At 30.3% G+C, this 14,185-nt stretch overlaps 2 protein-coding genes and 1 long non-coding RNA gene across 3 annotated transcripts in view; all 3 read right to left on the bottom strand.

The window, feature by feature from the left end:
• LOC107839880 (glyoxylase I 4-like) overlaps window positions 1–677 on the bottom strand; it is a 3,919-nt gene extending 3,242 nt beyond the window's left edge. Inside the window, exons 1-2 of the mRNA XM_047395594.1 lie at window positions 323–677; window positions 1–219 (exon numbers count right to left, since the gene is read on the bottom strand). Coding sequence (XP_047251550.1) covers window positions 1–219; window positions 323–564 — 461 coding nt within the window. The 5' untranslated portion in view covers window positions 565–677. The remainder of the gene's footprint in view (window positions 220–322) is intronic.
• A 6,185-nt stretch (window positions 678–6,862) lies between these two features.
• LOC107839878 (glyoxylase I 4) lies at window positions 6,863–8,390 on the bottom strand. The gene is made up of 3 exons (XM_016683524.2): window positions 8,007–8,390; window positions 7,571–7,911; window positions 6,863–7,134 (listed from the first exon to the last, which is right to left on the bottom strand). Exons 1-3 carry the CDS (start codon window positions 8,246–8,248, stop codon window positions 7,037–7,039), a joined length of 681 nt encoding a protein of 226 aa, XP_016539010.1. The 5' UTR covers window positions 8,249–8,390; the 3' UTR covers window positions 6,863–7,036.
• A 5,069-nt stretch (window positions 8,391–13,459) lies between these two features.
• LOC107839879 lies at window positions 13,460–14,185 on the bottom strand. Its single transcript, XR_007043636.1, has 2 exons — window positions 14,142–14,185; window positions 13,460–13,713 (listed from the first exon to the last, which is right to left on the bottom strand). It is a non-coding gene; the product is annotated as an uncharacterized LOC107839879 (long non-coding RNA).

Below are 14,185 nucleotides of genomic sequence, written 5' to 3'. Positions count from 1 at the left end.
CCATCTGGGTCATGAAAGAAGAGCTGATCAACAGTAACTCCACCTTCCTCTACAGTAGCAGTAGCATATTCAATTTCCATGTCGTTCAATCTCTGCATGATAAGGTCCATATCTGTGCATTGGAATGATATGTGGTTGTCTTTTGGATTTATCTTCCCCTTATTTGATGCTGCATCTTCTCTTCCTAACAAATGTATTCCAATTCCGTGGTTGAACAACCTGTAATATTAAAAATACAACAAGAGAAAATTAAGATATGTATGTACAGTATGGACAGTTAACTGTCATAAGTTAATCTAACATGATATAGACATACACATACCAAGCTCCTTCGAATTGGAAGGAAGAGGGCCTCTGGATGAGATCAAATCCTAGAACTTGCTGATAGAACTCCACACTTTTGGGAACTGACTTGCATACATAGGAAACATGATTTAATGCCAACAAAGGCATCCTGCTATTCATGTCATGTTCTTCATATGAAGATGCTGAGGATGATGAATCTGATGACCAATTGAAGGTCGACTCATCACCTGATTCTGCTCTTACTATCTCTTTTCCCATTCTTCTCTAAAGAATTCCTCTCTTTTACACTCTTAACTAAGTAATGAGCTATTTATAAAGTACTCTGTTGGAATAATAAGATGAAAAATGAATGAATGAATGAATGAATGAGTGCTCTTTTTAGTTGTGTGTCCAACTTTACATGGTAGCGCACACATATATATAAGCACACAGATGAGCTCTTTCACTTGTTTGGGTTAGGTGGGAACGTAGGAGGGGCCTTTAATTTGTAACTGCTTATATATCCACCTAAAGCCAAACATATACCTACCCCTTCTTTCTAGGGTGTGCAAAAACCGAATCGATTAATAAACCGATAAAAATATTATTAGATTATTGGTATTGAGTTATTGGGTTAACGATTTTTTATTGATTTTATAAAAAAATTATTGGATAAATGGTTCGGTTTCGGTTTAGTTTATTGGGTTATCGGTTAAACCGATAACCCAATAAGAATACACTAAGTTATTGTTTTATCCCTATTTATGTTATATATAGAAATCTCTCTCTTTATATATCTCTCTATCTATTTCTATATAGAGAGATGTGTATGTATATATATTATATGCACTACTTATTCACAATTCAGTGATTCACAAAGTATAAACCTATTCAGGGCAACAAAGACACAATATAAAGCTCGGTTATTATCGTATTGAAAAGTTTGAAGCATTTATATCTTCCAACAATTAGGATTTAATTTTTTTTCTAACAGTTTAAGTTTGAAGATTCTTGTAAACTAAAATGCATTGTGTAGGATTTTGGCGGTATCTAAGATTTCGTTTTTTTAAGTTAGTTGTTACTATTTCTATTTTATAAGTATTTTCTTATTGGTTAAACCAAAAACCGAACCGTTAAGGACCAAAAACTGATAAACCGAAACCGATAAGAAAATATCTTATTGGTTGGCTATTGGTTTTACATATATACCCTTCGTCATATTTTCGATACAAATATACCCCTACCGTTAACGATTTGGTACAAATATACCCTCTTAACTAACGGCGTGCCATGTGGCACTATCCTGGCCATTTACCCATTTTTATACGAAAAAGGTACAAATATACCCCTGAACTTTGATAAATGATACATTTATACCCTCCGTCATACTTTGGGTACAAATATACCCCTACTGTTAATGATTTGGTACATATAGGCCCTCCTAACTAACCGCATGCCACGTCATGATCCTAGCCATTTACCCATTTTTATTTACCCTCAAATAATTAATCCACTATAATTAAAAATTCACTACCTGACCTATTACATTCCAACCCGACCCGATCCAAATTGAAGCTTCTGAGAGACGCGTTTATGTCAAAAGCTCAGACTCAGAATTGAACAACGGATTGGTGCAAATGGCAGCGACGAACCAGATCTGAAGGCATTTTAACCCTATAAATGCATCTCTTACCACTACACTGATATCCTTAACAAATTTCGATCATCCTTTGCATAAAATCATCTGCATTTTCCTCCTGATGCAATGGACATTCTACTTATTTCCATTAGAATCTTGAAGATCAATTACAACTGAAGTTTTTGGCATATACTCTCGCACAAAGTCAACTAATATAATCTGCAAATTGTGATGAGTTTTGAAGTATGCATCAAGAAGAAAGAAAGATTAATATGCATGAGTATGAATATATTGACATACAAAATAGTTTACAGAGGAAAAAAATTGACTCATTCAATTTAACCCCATCATAATCTGATTCCTTGCTACGTTATAACCTCCAAGAGTCATCATGAAGTAAGAATTTTTTCGCATAAATATTTTGGCAGCATTAGTTGCCTTGTTTGCTTCTGCAGCTCTTAGAAGCTTTAGGCGTACATGCGTGAAGCTTCAATTTGGATTGGGTCGGATTGGGATGGAATGAGTCGGGTAATGAATTTTAATTAGGATGGATTAATTATTTGGGAATAAAATAAATAAAAATGGATAAATTGCTAGTATCGCGACACGTGGCACACCGTTAAGGAGAAGGGTATATATGTACCAAATCATTAACGACGGGGTATATTTGTACCTAAAGTATTACGGAGGGTATATATGTATCATTTATCAAAGTTTGAGGGTATATTTGTACTTTTTCCGTATTTAAAAATCGAAAATCAATAAACCAAACCAATAACATATAAAACCAAATCGAACCGACCAATCCACACCCCTAATTCTTCCTCCTCAACTTTAACTTTAATTTAGTATTGGGCAAAAAGACAAAAATCACGTTGAGTGAAAGTTCGTAGGGATCTATCGCCGCCATGATTTGTTCTTTTAATTATATACTCTCAGTCTCAGACATATTATTTGAGCATAGTGTGCCTAGTGTGCCTAGTGGTGAATAAGTGGGTTAATTTTTATGAAGTTATATGTATTTAAAAATAAATATCACGATAACATAATATGTTGTATTTAATAAACATAAATTATACGATAACTTTGCATATGTATGTGCAAAAATCTCTATTTCGGTATTAACTTCGCGTCGCATTAAACATAATCATATGAAACGAAACACATGAGATAACATATTTCAAGTAGTACTGATTGTAATAATTGACATGTGTTTTCTATTAAGAAGCAAAAACTAAAGAAGGTGTTTAGTCATGATTTTTTTTTTTTATATTTTTTGAAAATTTATTTTATTTTAGTAAAAATTGTAGTGTTTGACGAATTCCAAATACAATTTAAAATTATATTTGGAAAAATGAAAATTATTTTCACTTTTTGCATTTTTACTTTTCTGACAAAAGGTCAAAAATAACTTCAATTTATATTCATGATTAAATACTATTTCAAACTTTAACTCCCAAAAAATTAATTTTCATGGTCAAATTACACCTACAAGGGATTTGATTGTTGTAACTAATGCAATTTTATTGTAATCCAACAATATAATGTACACAGCTGTGTAACCCTGCCATAACACGTTTTTCTTATTGCCTTTTTGACAGAAATTGACCTTTGAAGGCACATGACGCAAAGACACATGACTAACCTGCCCCTCTGTAGATATATTTGTCTTATTGAGTATTCACTTAGGAGTATCTTAATTTTTAATTGTTCAAAACAATCTCTTTTGTTAACAATTTTTTAATTTAAAGGAGTGACCTGCCATGGTTGGAGAACCTTATAAAATTAATAAACAAATATAAACTAAATGAGATAGGTGTCACATTCTAATATATGGCATTAATAAATAGATAGAAGTCTAGTTGATGTATCGCCAATGTTACACACTAGGTAATAAATTAAGATCACAGCGTCAAGTGTAACTTAGCACGCCGGAAAACCAAAATATTATAACAACGAAAAGTTCTGCTCAAATTTTCTCACATATTATTTAAAACTAAGCAATTTTATCCTTCGTTAGACTTTTGATTTAATATTAGAAAAAGTTTTGTCTTTGTTCTTGCGTCCAATAAATCTTCCATTTTAAGATAATTCCTTTGCGCGCGCGCACACACAAAAAAATTATTTAGTAAGTAGCAATTAGTTAATGACAATATTTCTGCCGTTTCATTTTAATTGTTCAATTTTTCTTTTTACGTATATTATGAAATTATAAATAAGCAATTAGTTTTACTAGTTTAATCCCGAAAAACTTTTTGAGACTTTACAAACAAGTGTTCACACACTCAAAAAGAATTAATCATAAGGCTAATATGGATAACTATTTTTAATAATGTGGACAACTAAAATAGAAAGAGAGAGAGAGTAGCATAATTGCCGGCCAAATTATGTTTTGGAGGCAAATATATATATTAGTGACAATACATTTTAGCGTTCTTTGTAAGTGTACTTAAATTTTATTGTGATATTGGGTCCAATTATAATTGACTAATATCGATAAAAGTTTTAATACTTTTTATTAAAATACATATTTATTGTCTCCAAAAGTTTTTATTGCTATAATGTTTAAAATTAACTGAAAGTTGAATGGTAAATTAAAATTATTTTTAATAAAAGATAATAGCATATGAAGTCCATTTATTTGATGTTGGACCGTCGATGACAAAGACAAATACTATTCTCTTTATAACGTACCAAGCTATAGATGATTCACGCGTAGAATATAATTACTCCTTTCCTTTAAAAAAAAAAAAGATCTTTTTCTTTTTTGATAATACTTAAATTTCATTTTTCCACATGATATGTTTAGAACCACAAGATTAAAGTACAATTTAGTACATTTGGTACAACTTTAATTTAAGATCATAAAATTCAAAAGTCTTCTTTATTTTCTTAAATTTTGTGTTAAGTCAAAGTAGGTCATTCTTTTTTAGACGAGGGAGTATTATCTTTTGTTGCTTTAGGCAATTTTTACGTACCCGTGGGTCCCTTTAGAAGCAAACGACAAAATAAAATTAATTAAAACGATTGAGTAGAGTCATGAATTTAATAATTTATTCCTTAACTCCTCGAATTACTTGTTCGTCTTTTTTGTTGAAAAATAAAGCACAAGTTAAAGCATGCATTACATATTAGGTAATTAACAAGGACGCAAGATTAGAAATTACCAAGCAATGACTAATTCTTATTTGAGTTAATACTAGTAATCCAAAATTTCTTTGTTCGGTGTATCCAATCGATGTGCCAAAAGAATTTAATACAGTATTAAATTAATGTTGGGGTATCTGACTATAACTACTAATATAAAACCAAATTTAAATTAATCAAAAAACACGAAAGGCCAAGTGTGGTGAGAAAGTATGTTCAACCTGCTAACCTAATTTTATTAATTTTATTTCTGTGATCATTCTTTTTTTTTTTTTTCTGTGGATTAATCCCTAATAGCCAGTTAAAGTGTCTCAAAGGTCAAATATCCAATTATTTGGTTCTCACATGAGATAACGACTTTGATATCTATATAGTTGTATACTGGTAATTTTCATACTATTATATTGGATGGTTAGGTTAGTTGGCAATTGAAACACCAACTACTATTTTCAAGAAATATTTTGTGTAATCTAATTCGCATTGTGAAAGGAATTAGTCTTCAAAAGTTCAATCTTTGCCCACGTTTTTATTTAGTCAATATATATATATGCAATAATTAACAAAGATCGATGTTTCGCTCCCACTGCTCTTTTATGTTTATTTATAGGATTAACATAATAAAGCAAGAGTAAAAAGTTAAAGATATTAATACTGAAGTCTATAATCTTAAAATATATACTAACGATGACGATATTGAAAAAATTTCCACATAAAATATATAAACATGGATTATGAGTCTAAATGATTTTTGTCCACCTAACTAATGACATGATAATATAATTTAATAATAAGAACCCCATCCCATATAGTATGTTGACATGATCTGAATAAAACTGAGTGATTGATTGATGACGAAAGATTAATTTGTTGCATACTTGTTAATTATCGATTTAAACCCTTGTACAATCTCATACTTGAAATTAATCACTTGATCAAATTATCGGCCACTCTGCGACAACTCTTGTCAACTGAAAATAAATCCAGCTAAAGTTATGTATAAGATATCTGAAAATTTCAAACCTAATTCATGAAAATATAGCCTGCTTGATCAAGTTTCAAAGGTATATTGATGACTCAATTGGGTTGATATCCAAATTGACTTATGATAAAATATTTTTTATTTGATATGCTATATAAAGTCATGAATCATGTCTACTCAAATCAACAACACTCAGCTCACATTCACAACATAATCGAAGGAAAATGATGTTAGATTAAAAATAAAGAAGAAACCGATAAAGATGAAAAAAATGGGACAAAAAAAAAAGTTTTTTCATCCTTTTTTTTTTTTTTTTTTTTGTAGTTAGTTTATCCAGGAGGAATGCTGAAAACAAATATCATGCATAGATATTGTCCTCCAACGAAGTACAAAGTTCTAAAATGAATTCAATTATTACGCAAATGAAATTAATATTTCTTACTCATCTAAAGTAGAATTATGAAAGTACTATTGCTATGCTATCTTATTCATGAAGATTACTGGCCTAGTTTCATTTAGTTAAATAAACTATATCCGTAAACGAAACTATTGTTTCTTTGCCTTTGCCCGTCTTCAAAATTTTAGGGCCATTCACACGCATGCTCCTATTTTGGAAGGATTTTAATTTTTGCCCCTCAAATTGATGGTCTTTAATTTTTCTCTTTACATATTTAAACTAATAAATATGTGGCCGGAAATATCTGAACTTATGCTTGGTTAAATTAGGTCACAGTTAACTGTAATTTATGGTTGATAAATTTTCATTAAATGAACAGAAAAAATAGAAAACGATCAATTTGAAGGCAAAGATATTAAAGACCGTTAAGCACTGGAATTTGTAATATTTTCTCTTTTAAGTAATTTATGAAGTGCCAAAGTACAACGAGCCTCTGTGATCTTAACAAGTGAAAATATTGCCGTATTTCTCATTGAATTAGGTAAGAAATAATAAAGACTCGTTCTTTACAAGAAATATTTATGAATATTCAAAATGAAATGTCGATCATATTCATGGTTAAGCTCTCCATCATTAGATATTCCATTTCTCTTGATGAGCAATTCTTCTTACTGCTTTCATTTCTCCCTGCATATTCAAACACGCAATATTAGAATAATCGTGTAGTAGAATACTATACGTTAGTTAATTAACTTCTAATTCTAATTAGTAGGTGTTTTCAAAAAGAAGAAAACCTGTCCACGTTTTAAAACTCAAGTTTCATAAAGGACGGCTTAACTTATTTATAATGAAAAATGTAAAGAAATTTCACAATTATTGGTGTAATCAACTTGAATTGAGTGCTCGTACTTTTCAAGTGATCACGTGAATTCAATATTTCAATTTACCAAGCAATGTAATTATTTTTAGGAGATACCTAATATATATGGTGTATATAAACAAAATTCTTTTACAACGAAAGTGTGTATGTTATATAAGTTAATTAAAGTCTCCTTTTTAAAAAAAAATAAAAGTAGGATTAAAAGGTAATTAAGATACTTAAACAAGAATGAGAAATGCCTACCGTAAAAAGAATTAGGGATTGTTTTTTGGTTAAACGTTGGAAGATTGGAGAGCTTCTTGAGAGGGCAAGATGAAAGTGGAACAATTGGTATATTTTGGCAATTGCAAATTTCAATCATGTTGCCATCTGGGTCATGAAAGAAGAGCTGATCAACAGTAACTCCACCTTCTTTTACAGTAGCTGTAACATATTCAATTTCCATGTCGTCCAATCTCTGCATGATAAGGTCCATATCTGTGCATTGAAATGATATGTGGTTCTCTTTTGGGTTTATCTTCCCCTTCTTTGATGCTGCATCTTCTCTTCCTAACAAATGTATTCCAATTCCGTGGTTGAACAGCCTGTAATATTAAAAATACAACAAGAGAAAATTAAGATATGTATGTGCAATATTAATCTAACATGATGAGACAGAAAATCAATAATATACACATACCAAGCTCCTTCGAATTGGAAGGAAGAGGGCCTCTGGATGAGATCAAATCCTAGAACTTGCTGATAGAACTCCACACTTTTGGGAACTGACTTGCATACATAGGAAACATGATTTAATGCCAACAAAGGCATCCTGCTATTCATGTCATGTTCTTCATATGAAGATGCTGAGGATGATGAATCTGATGACCAATTGAAGGTCGACTCATCACCTGATTCTGCTCTTACTATCTCTTTTCCCATTTTTTCTCTAAAGAATTCCTTTCTTTTACACTCTTAGCTATTTTGGAATAATAAGAAAGATTGGAAATGAATGAATGAATTGAGTACTCCTCTTAGTTGTGTGTCCAACTTTACATGGTAGCGCACACACATATATAAGCACACAGATGAGCTTTTTCACTTGTTGGGTTAGGTGGGAACGTGCAGAGGGGCCTACAGTTTGTAACTGCTTATATATCTACCTGAGGCCAAACATATACCTACTCCTTCTTCCTCCTCAACTTTTAACTTCAATTTAGTATTGGGGAAAAAGCCAAAAATCACGCTGAGTGAACGTTCGTAGGGATCTATCGCCGCTATGATTTGTTCTTTTAATTAAACACTCTTTGAGACGTGCTTGAGAATAGTGTGCCTAGTGATGAATAAAGTGGGTTAATTTTCATGAAGTTACATGTATTTAAAAATAAATATCGCGATAACATAACACGTATTTAATAAACACAAATTATACGGTAACTTTGCATATGTAGGTGCAAAAGATGATCTCTATTTCGGTATTAACTTTGTGTCACATTAAATTTAAAAATCATACGAAATGAAAACACATAAGATAACATATTTGTCTTTTCAAGTAGTACTGATCGATAGTAATAATTGACATGTTTTTTTCTTTTACTTTTACGTGAAAAGGCTAAAAATAAAGTAGAAGTATTTGATTGCCGTAACTAATGCAATTTAATTCTAATCCAACAATGCACACAGCTGCCATAACACGTTTTTCTTTATATATATTTGTCTTATTATTGAGTATTCAATTCAGTGTGACTTCTCAGTCCAAAAAATCTTACTCGGTTTCACTTGTTCTTCACATCCCAATCTTACTCGGTTTCACTTAGGAGTATTTCTTAATTTTTATTTGTTCAAAACATCTCTTTTTATAACAATTTTTAATTTAAAGGAGTGACCTGACATGGTTTGAAGTATAACGGATTCAGAATTTTCAATAAAAGTATTCAAAAATTTACCATATATATAATATATAGTTTTTTCTTGATGAAGTTTTGAGTCATGAACACCCTATCGGTGACTATTTATTATTCCTTGTCCCGTGATACCAAAACCTATTATGTTGGAGAACCTTATAAAATTAATAAACATATAAAAAACAAAATGCGATAGGTGTCACATTTTAATATGACATTATAAAATAGACAGAAGTCTAGTAAATGCATGTATCGCCAATGCTACATTAAACTTGGTAATAAATTAAGCTCACAACGTGAAGTGTAACTTAGCACGTAGGAAAACCAAAATATTATAACAACAAAAAGGTCTGGTCAATTTTCTCACGTATTATTTAAAATTGAGCAATTTTATCCTCCCTTAGTCTTTTGATTTAATATTAGAGAGTTTTATTTAATACTTGGAAAATACTTTCATTTTCGCTTCAATTTGAAGGTAATTCCTCCACACACGAAAAAAAAAAAATTAGCAGCAGCAATTAGTTAACAACGATACTCCTTTCCATTCCATTTTATAAGTTGTTCAATATTTCTTTTCACGCATATTAATATATTATAAATAAGAAATTAGTTTTACTTGTTCACCCCATAAGAACCTTTTTGAGACTTTACAAATAAGTATTCACACTTTAAATAAGAAATAATTATAAGGGTAATATGGACAACTATTTTTAATAGTGCAGACAACTAAAATGGAAAGAGAGTAGCATAATTGATGCTAAATTACGTTTTAGAGGCAATTACATATTAGGAAAATACATTTTGGCGCTCTTTTTAAATGTCCCTAAAGCCTATGCCCCAATCAACTAATCGACGCAAAAACTCTTTACACTTTTTATTAAAGTATATATTAATTGTCGCTAAATTTTTTTATAATGTTTACAATAATAGAAAGTTGAAAGGTAATTTAAAATCATTTTTTAATCAAAGATAATAGCATATGATGTCCATTTATTTGATGTTGGACCGTGGATCACAAATTAATTAAGACGAATAGCAGACAAGTTATATTATCTGCATAACGTACCAAGTTTTAGATGATTCACGTGTACGGTATAATTATTATCTTTTGTTGCTTAGTCAATTTTTACGTACACGTGGGTCCCTTCCCTTTACAGAGGAAATGACAAAATAAAATTAATTAAAACGATTGAGTAGAGTCATGAATTTTATAATTTTTTCCTCGACTCCTCTAATTACTTGTTCGTCTTTTTTGTTGAAAAAGAAAGCACAAGTTAAAGTATGTATTACATATTAGTTAATTAACAATGACTAATTCGTATTTGAGTAAATATTAGTAATCCAAAATTTCTTTGTTCGGTGTATCCAATCGATGTGCCAAAAGAATTTAATACAGTATTAAATTAAATGTTGGGGTTTCAGACTATATCAACTAATATAAAACTGAACAAATTTAAATTAATCAAAAAATACAAAGGCCAAGTGTGGTGAGAAAGCACGTTCAACCTGCTAACCAAATATCCAATTATTTGGTTCTCACATGAGATGACGACTTTGATATCTAGATAGTAGTACTAGTAATTTTCATATTATTATATTGGACGGTTAGGTTAGTTGGCAGTTGAATCACCAACTACTATTTTGATGAAATATTTTGTGTAATCAATAATTACAATTGTGAAAGGCATTAGTCTTCAATCTTTGTCCACGTTTTTATTTAGTCAATATATATGCATTAATTAAGTAAGATCGATGGTTCCTTCCCACTGCTCCTTTATGTTTAATATAATAATAATTTGTAGGATGATCAGAAGAAAGCAAGAGTAAAAAGTTTAATTTAAGATATTGATAATGAAGTCTAGAGTCTTAATATATATATTAACGATGACGATATTGAAAATTTCCACATAAAACATATAAACATGGATTTTGAGTCTAAATGATGTTTGTCCACCTAATGACATGGTAATATAATTTAATTATAAGAACCCCATCCAATATAGTATGTGGACGTGAGTGATTGATTGATGACGAGGGATTAATTTGTTGCCTTGTGCTTACTTGTTAATTATCATAATTGAAATTAATCACTTGCGAAATTCACTTGATCAAATTAAAGGACACTTTGCGACAGCTCTTGTCAACTGGAAATAAATAAAGCTATAAGTTATGTATAAGATATCTGAAGGTTTCAAACCTAATTCAGGAAAATATAGTCTGCTCAATCAAGTTTCGAAGGTATATGTTAACGGAAGACCACAAATTAATAAGACCCAATAGTGTGATCCGGAGCCCAATTTTATTTCTGAAAATTACACAAATACACAATATATGTTTTCAATATTACAAAAAATCCCAACTCCCTAAACATATTGCAAAAATCCCAACATATACACAGAATGTTATGTATATGTCGGTTATGTTATGTATATTAATAGGGGGAGATAGTAAAGTAATTAAAAAAGTGAGAGAAAGTGTAATTACTTTCAAAAGGGTTGGTATTTATGTTATTTATATATTTTATTTTACATTGTATTTTTTCCCCATTATTCATATATGTTGGAAAATATATAAGAGGAAGGAGTGCCTTCTAGACTTTTTAGTGGAATAAAAAGATATTTCTTTCTCTCTTTCTGTCTCTATTGTTGCTAGGGTTTTGTGTTACATTTTGATGTTGATTTCGAGCTGTAAGGCTCTAACAGTATATTGATGACTTGCCTAAGTTTTAGTCTGCTCGATCAAGTTTCGAAGGTATATTGATGACTTGCCTAAGTTTTAGTGGCATATTTCGAAGGTATATGGATGACTTGCTTAAGTTTTAATGGCATATGTATATTGTTCTGTCTGTTTATTAGTTTACTCAGTTCAACTCATTCCATTTTGATTTATTAAAAATTGGATTGATATCTAAATTGACCTATGAAAAATGTTGTCAAATATTTTCAACTAAATATGTTTTATTTGACGTGTTAAATAAAGTAATGAATCATGTCTACTCAAATCAACAACACTCAGCTCACATTCACGACATAATCGAAGGAAAATGATGTTGATTAAAAATAAAGAAGAAATGGAAAAAGATGAAGATTCATCTTTCTTTTTTTTTTTTTTTTTTTTTTTTTTGAGTTAGCTAGTTTATCCAGGAGGAATGCTGAAAACAAACATCATGCAACAGATATGGTCCTCCAACAAATTACAAAAAGGAGTTCTAAAATGAATTTCAATTGTATGCAAATGAAATTAATATTTCTTATTCATCTAAAGAAGAATTATGAAAGTACTATTGTTACGAGCTATCTTATTCATAAAGATTACTGGCCTAGTTTCACTTAATTAATAAACTATATCAGTAAATGAAACTAATTAATGTTTCTTTTTCTTTGCCCGGCTTCTCAATTTTAGGGTCATTCACAAGGAATGCTACTATTTTGGGAGTATCTTAAATTTTTCCTGATGGTCTTTAATTTTTATCTTTATTACTTAAAACTAATAAAAATGTGGCCGAAAGTAACGCTGAAAAAAAAGTTTCTGCAACACACACACAAAAAAACAAGTGGGTGCTTACTACAGTAAAAATATAAAAAATTACCTCAACTAGGTTTGAATCCGACCACACCTACCAATGGAGAGCCTTAAGATCAATCTAAATGCCAGTGCACCTAATCAATTTCTTGTTTAGTGGGTGCTTTTATATAATTTATACCCATTTTCATATATTTTTAATATAATTATACCTATTCCGGGTCGAGTTTAGAGGGTGCCGGAGCACCCAAAATTTATGTGTAGGTCCGCCCATGAAAAAAAGTTTATATTTTCGTATCATAATATAAATGCAAAACTGTACACATCAAAGTTGTATAACATAATATAACACAAATTATGTTATACCATGTATAACAAGTTATGCTGCTTAATTCCTACGTAATTTATGCTGTTGGACTGGAGTCATATATAAATTTATTTGATAACCCACAAATTGTCTTACAAGGCACAACTTAATTCTACAGAACTTATTATGCTAATAAAGACATGTACATGTAATTAATTTCACAAAGTCATGCCTTAAAAAGTTCATAGCCCACAAATTATGCCTTAGATATACACTACAATCTATGCTGGAAAAGATCAATATGATCTTATGCTTGGTTAAATTTGGTGATGGTTAAATGTAATTTATGGCTGATAAATTTTCGTTAAATGAACAGCAAAAATAAAAAACCATCAATTTGAGGGCAAAGATTAAACACCGTGAGTACAAATATAATTTTTTAAAAGTAATTTATGAAGTGCCAAAGTACAGTGAGCCTCTGATCTTAACAAGTGAAACTATTGCTGTATTTCTCATTGAATTAGGTAAGAGAAAATAAAGGCTTGTTCTTTACATACAAGAAATATATATAAATCTTCAAAATGAAATGTCGATCATATTCATGGCTAAGCTCTCCATCATTAGATATTCCATTTCTCCTGATGAGCAATTCTTCTTACTGCTTTCATTTCTCTCTGCATGTTTCAAACACCCAATATTAGAATAATCATGTAATAGAATACTATACGTTAATTAACTTCCAAAACTCATTAGTAGGTGTTTTCAAAAAGAAGAAAAACTTGTCCACGTTTTAAAACTAAAGTTTCTTAAAGGACGGGTTAACTTATATACAATGAAATTTCACAATTATTGGTGTAATCTAACTTGTTGATTGGTCGTACTTTTCATCAAGTGATCACGTGAATTCAATTTACCAAGCAATGTAATTATTTTTGGGAGAGACCTAATATGGTATATATAAACAAAATTCTTTTACAATAAATGTGTAAATGTTATACTATAAGATAATTAAAGTCTCCTTTTTTAAATATATAAGTAGGAGGACTCAAAAGGCGAGTCTTGAAATAACGGTATATAGTGAAATAAGAAGAGCCATGCGTACCGTAAAAAGAATTAGGGATTGTTTTTTGGTTAAACGTTGGAAGA

This window comes from Capsicum annuum, chromosome 8, assembly GCF_002878395.1.
Source record: "Capsicum annuum cultivar UCD-10X-F1 chromosome 8, UCD10Xv1.1, whole genome shotgun sequence".
In the NCBI taxonomy this organism is placed as follows: domain Eukaryota; kingdom Viridiplantae; phylum Streptophyta; class Magnoliopsida; order Solanales; family Solanaceae; genus Capsicum; species Capsicum annuum.
This window is presented reverse-complemented; position numbering and strand designations above follow the sequence as displayed.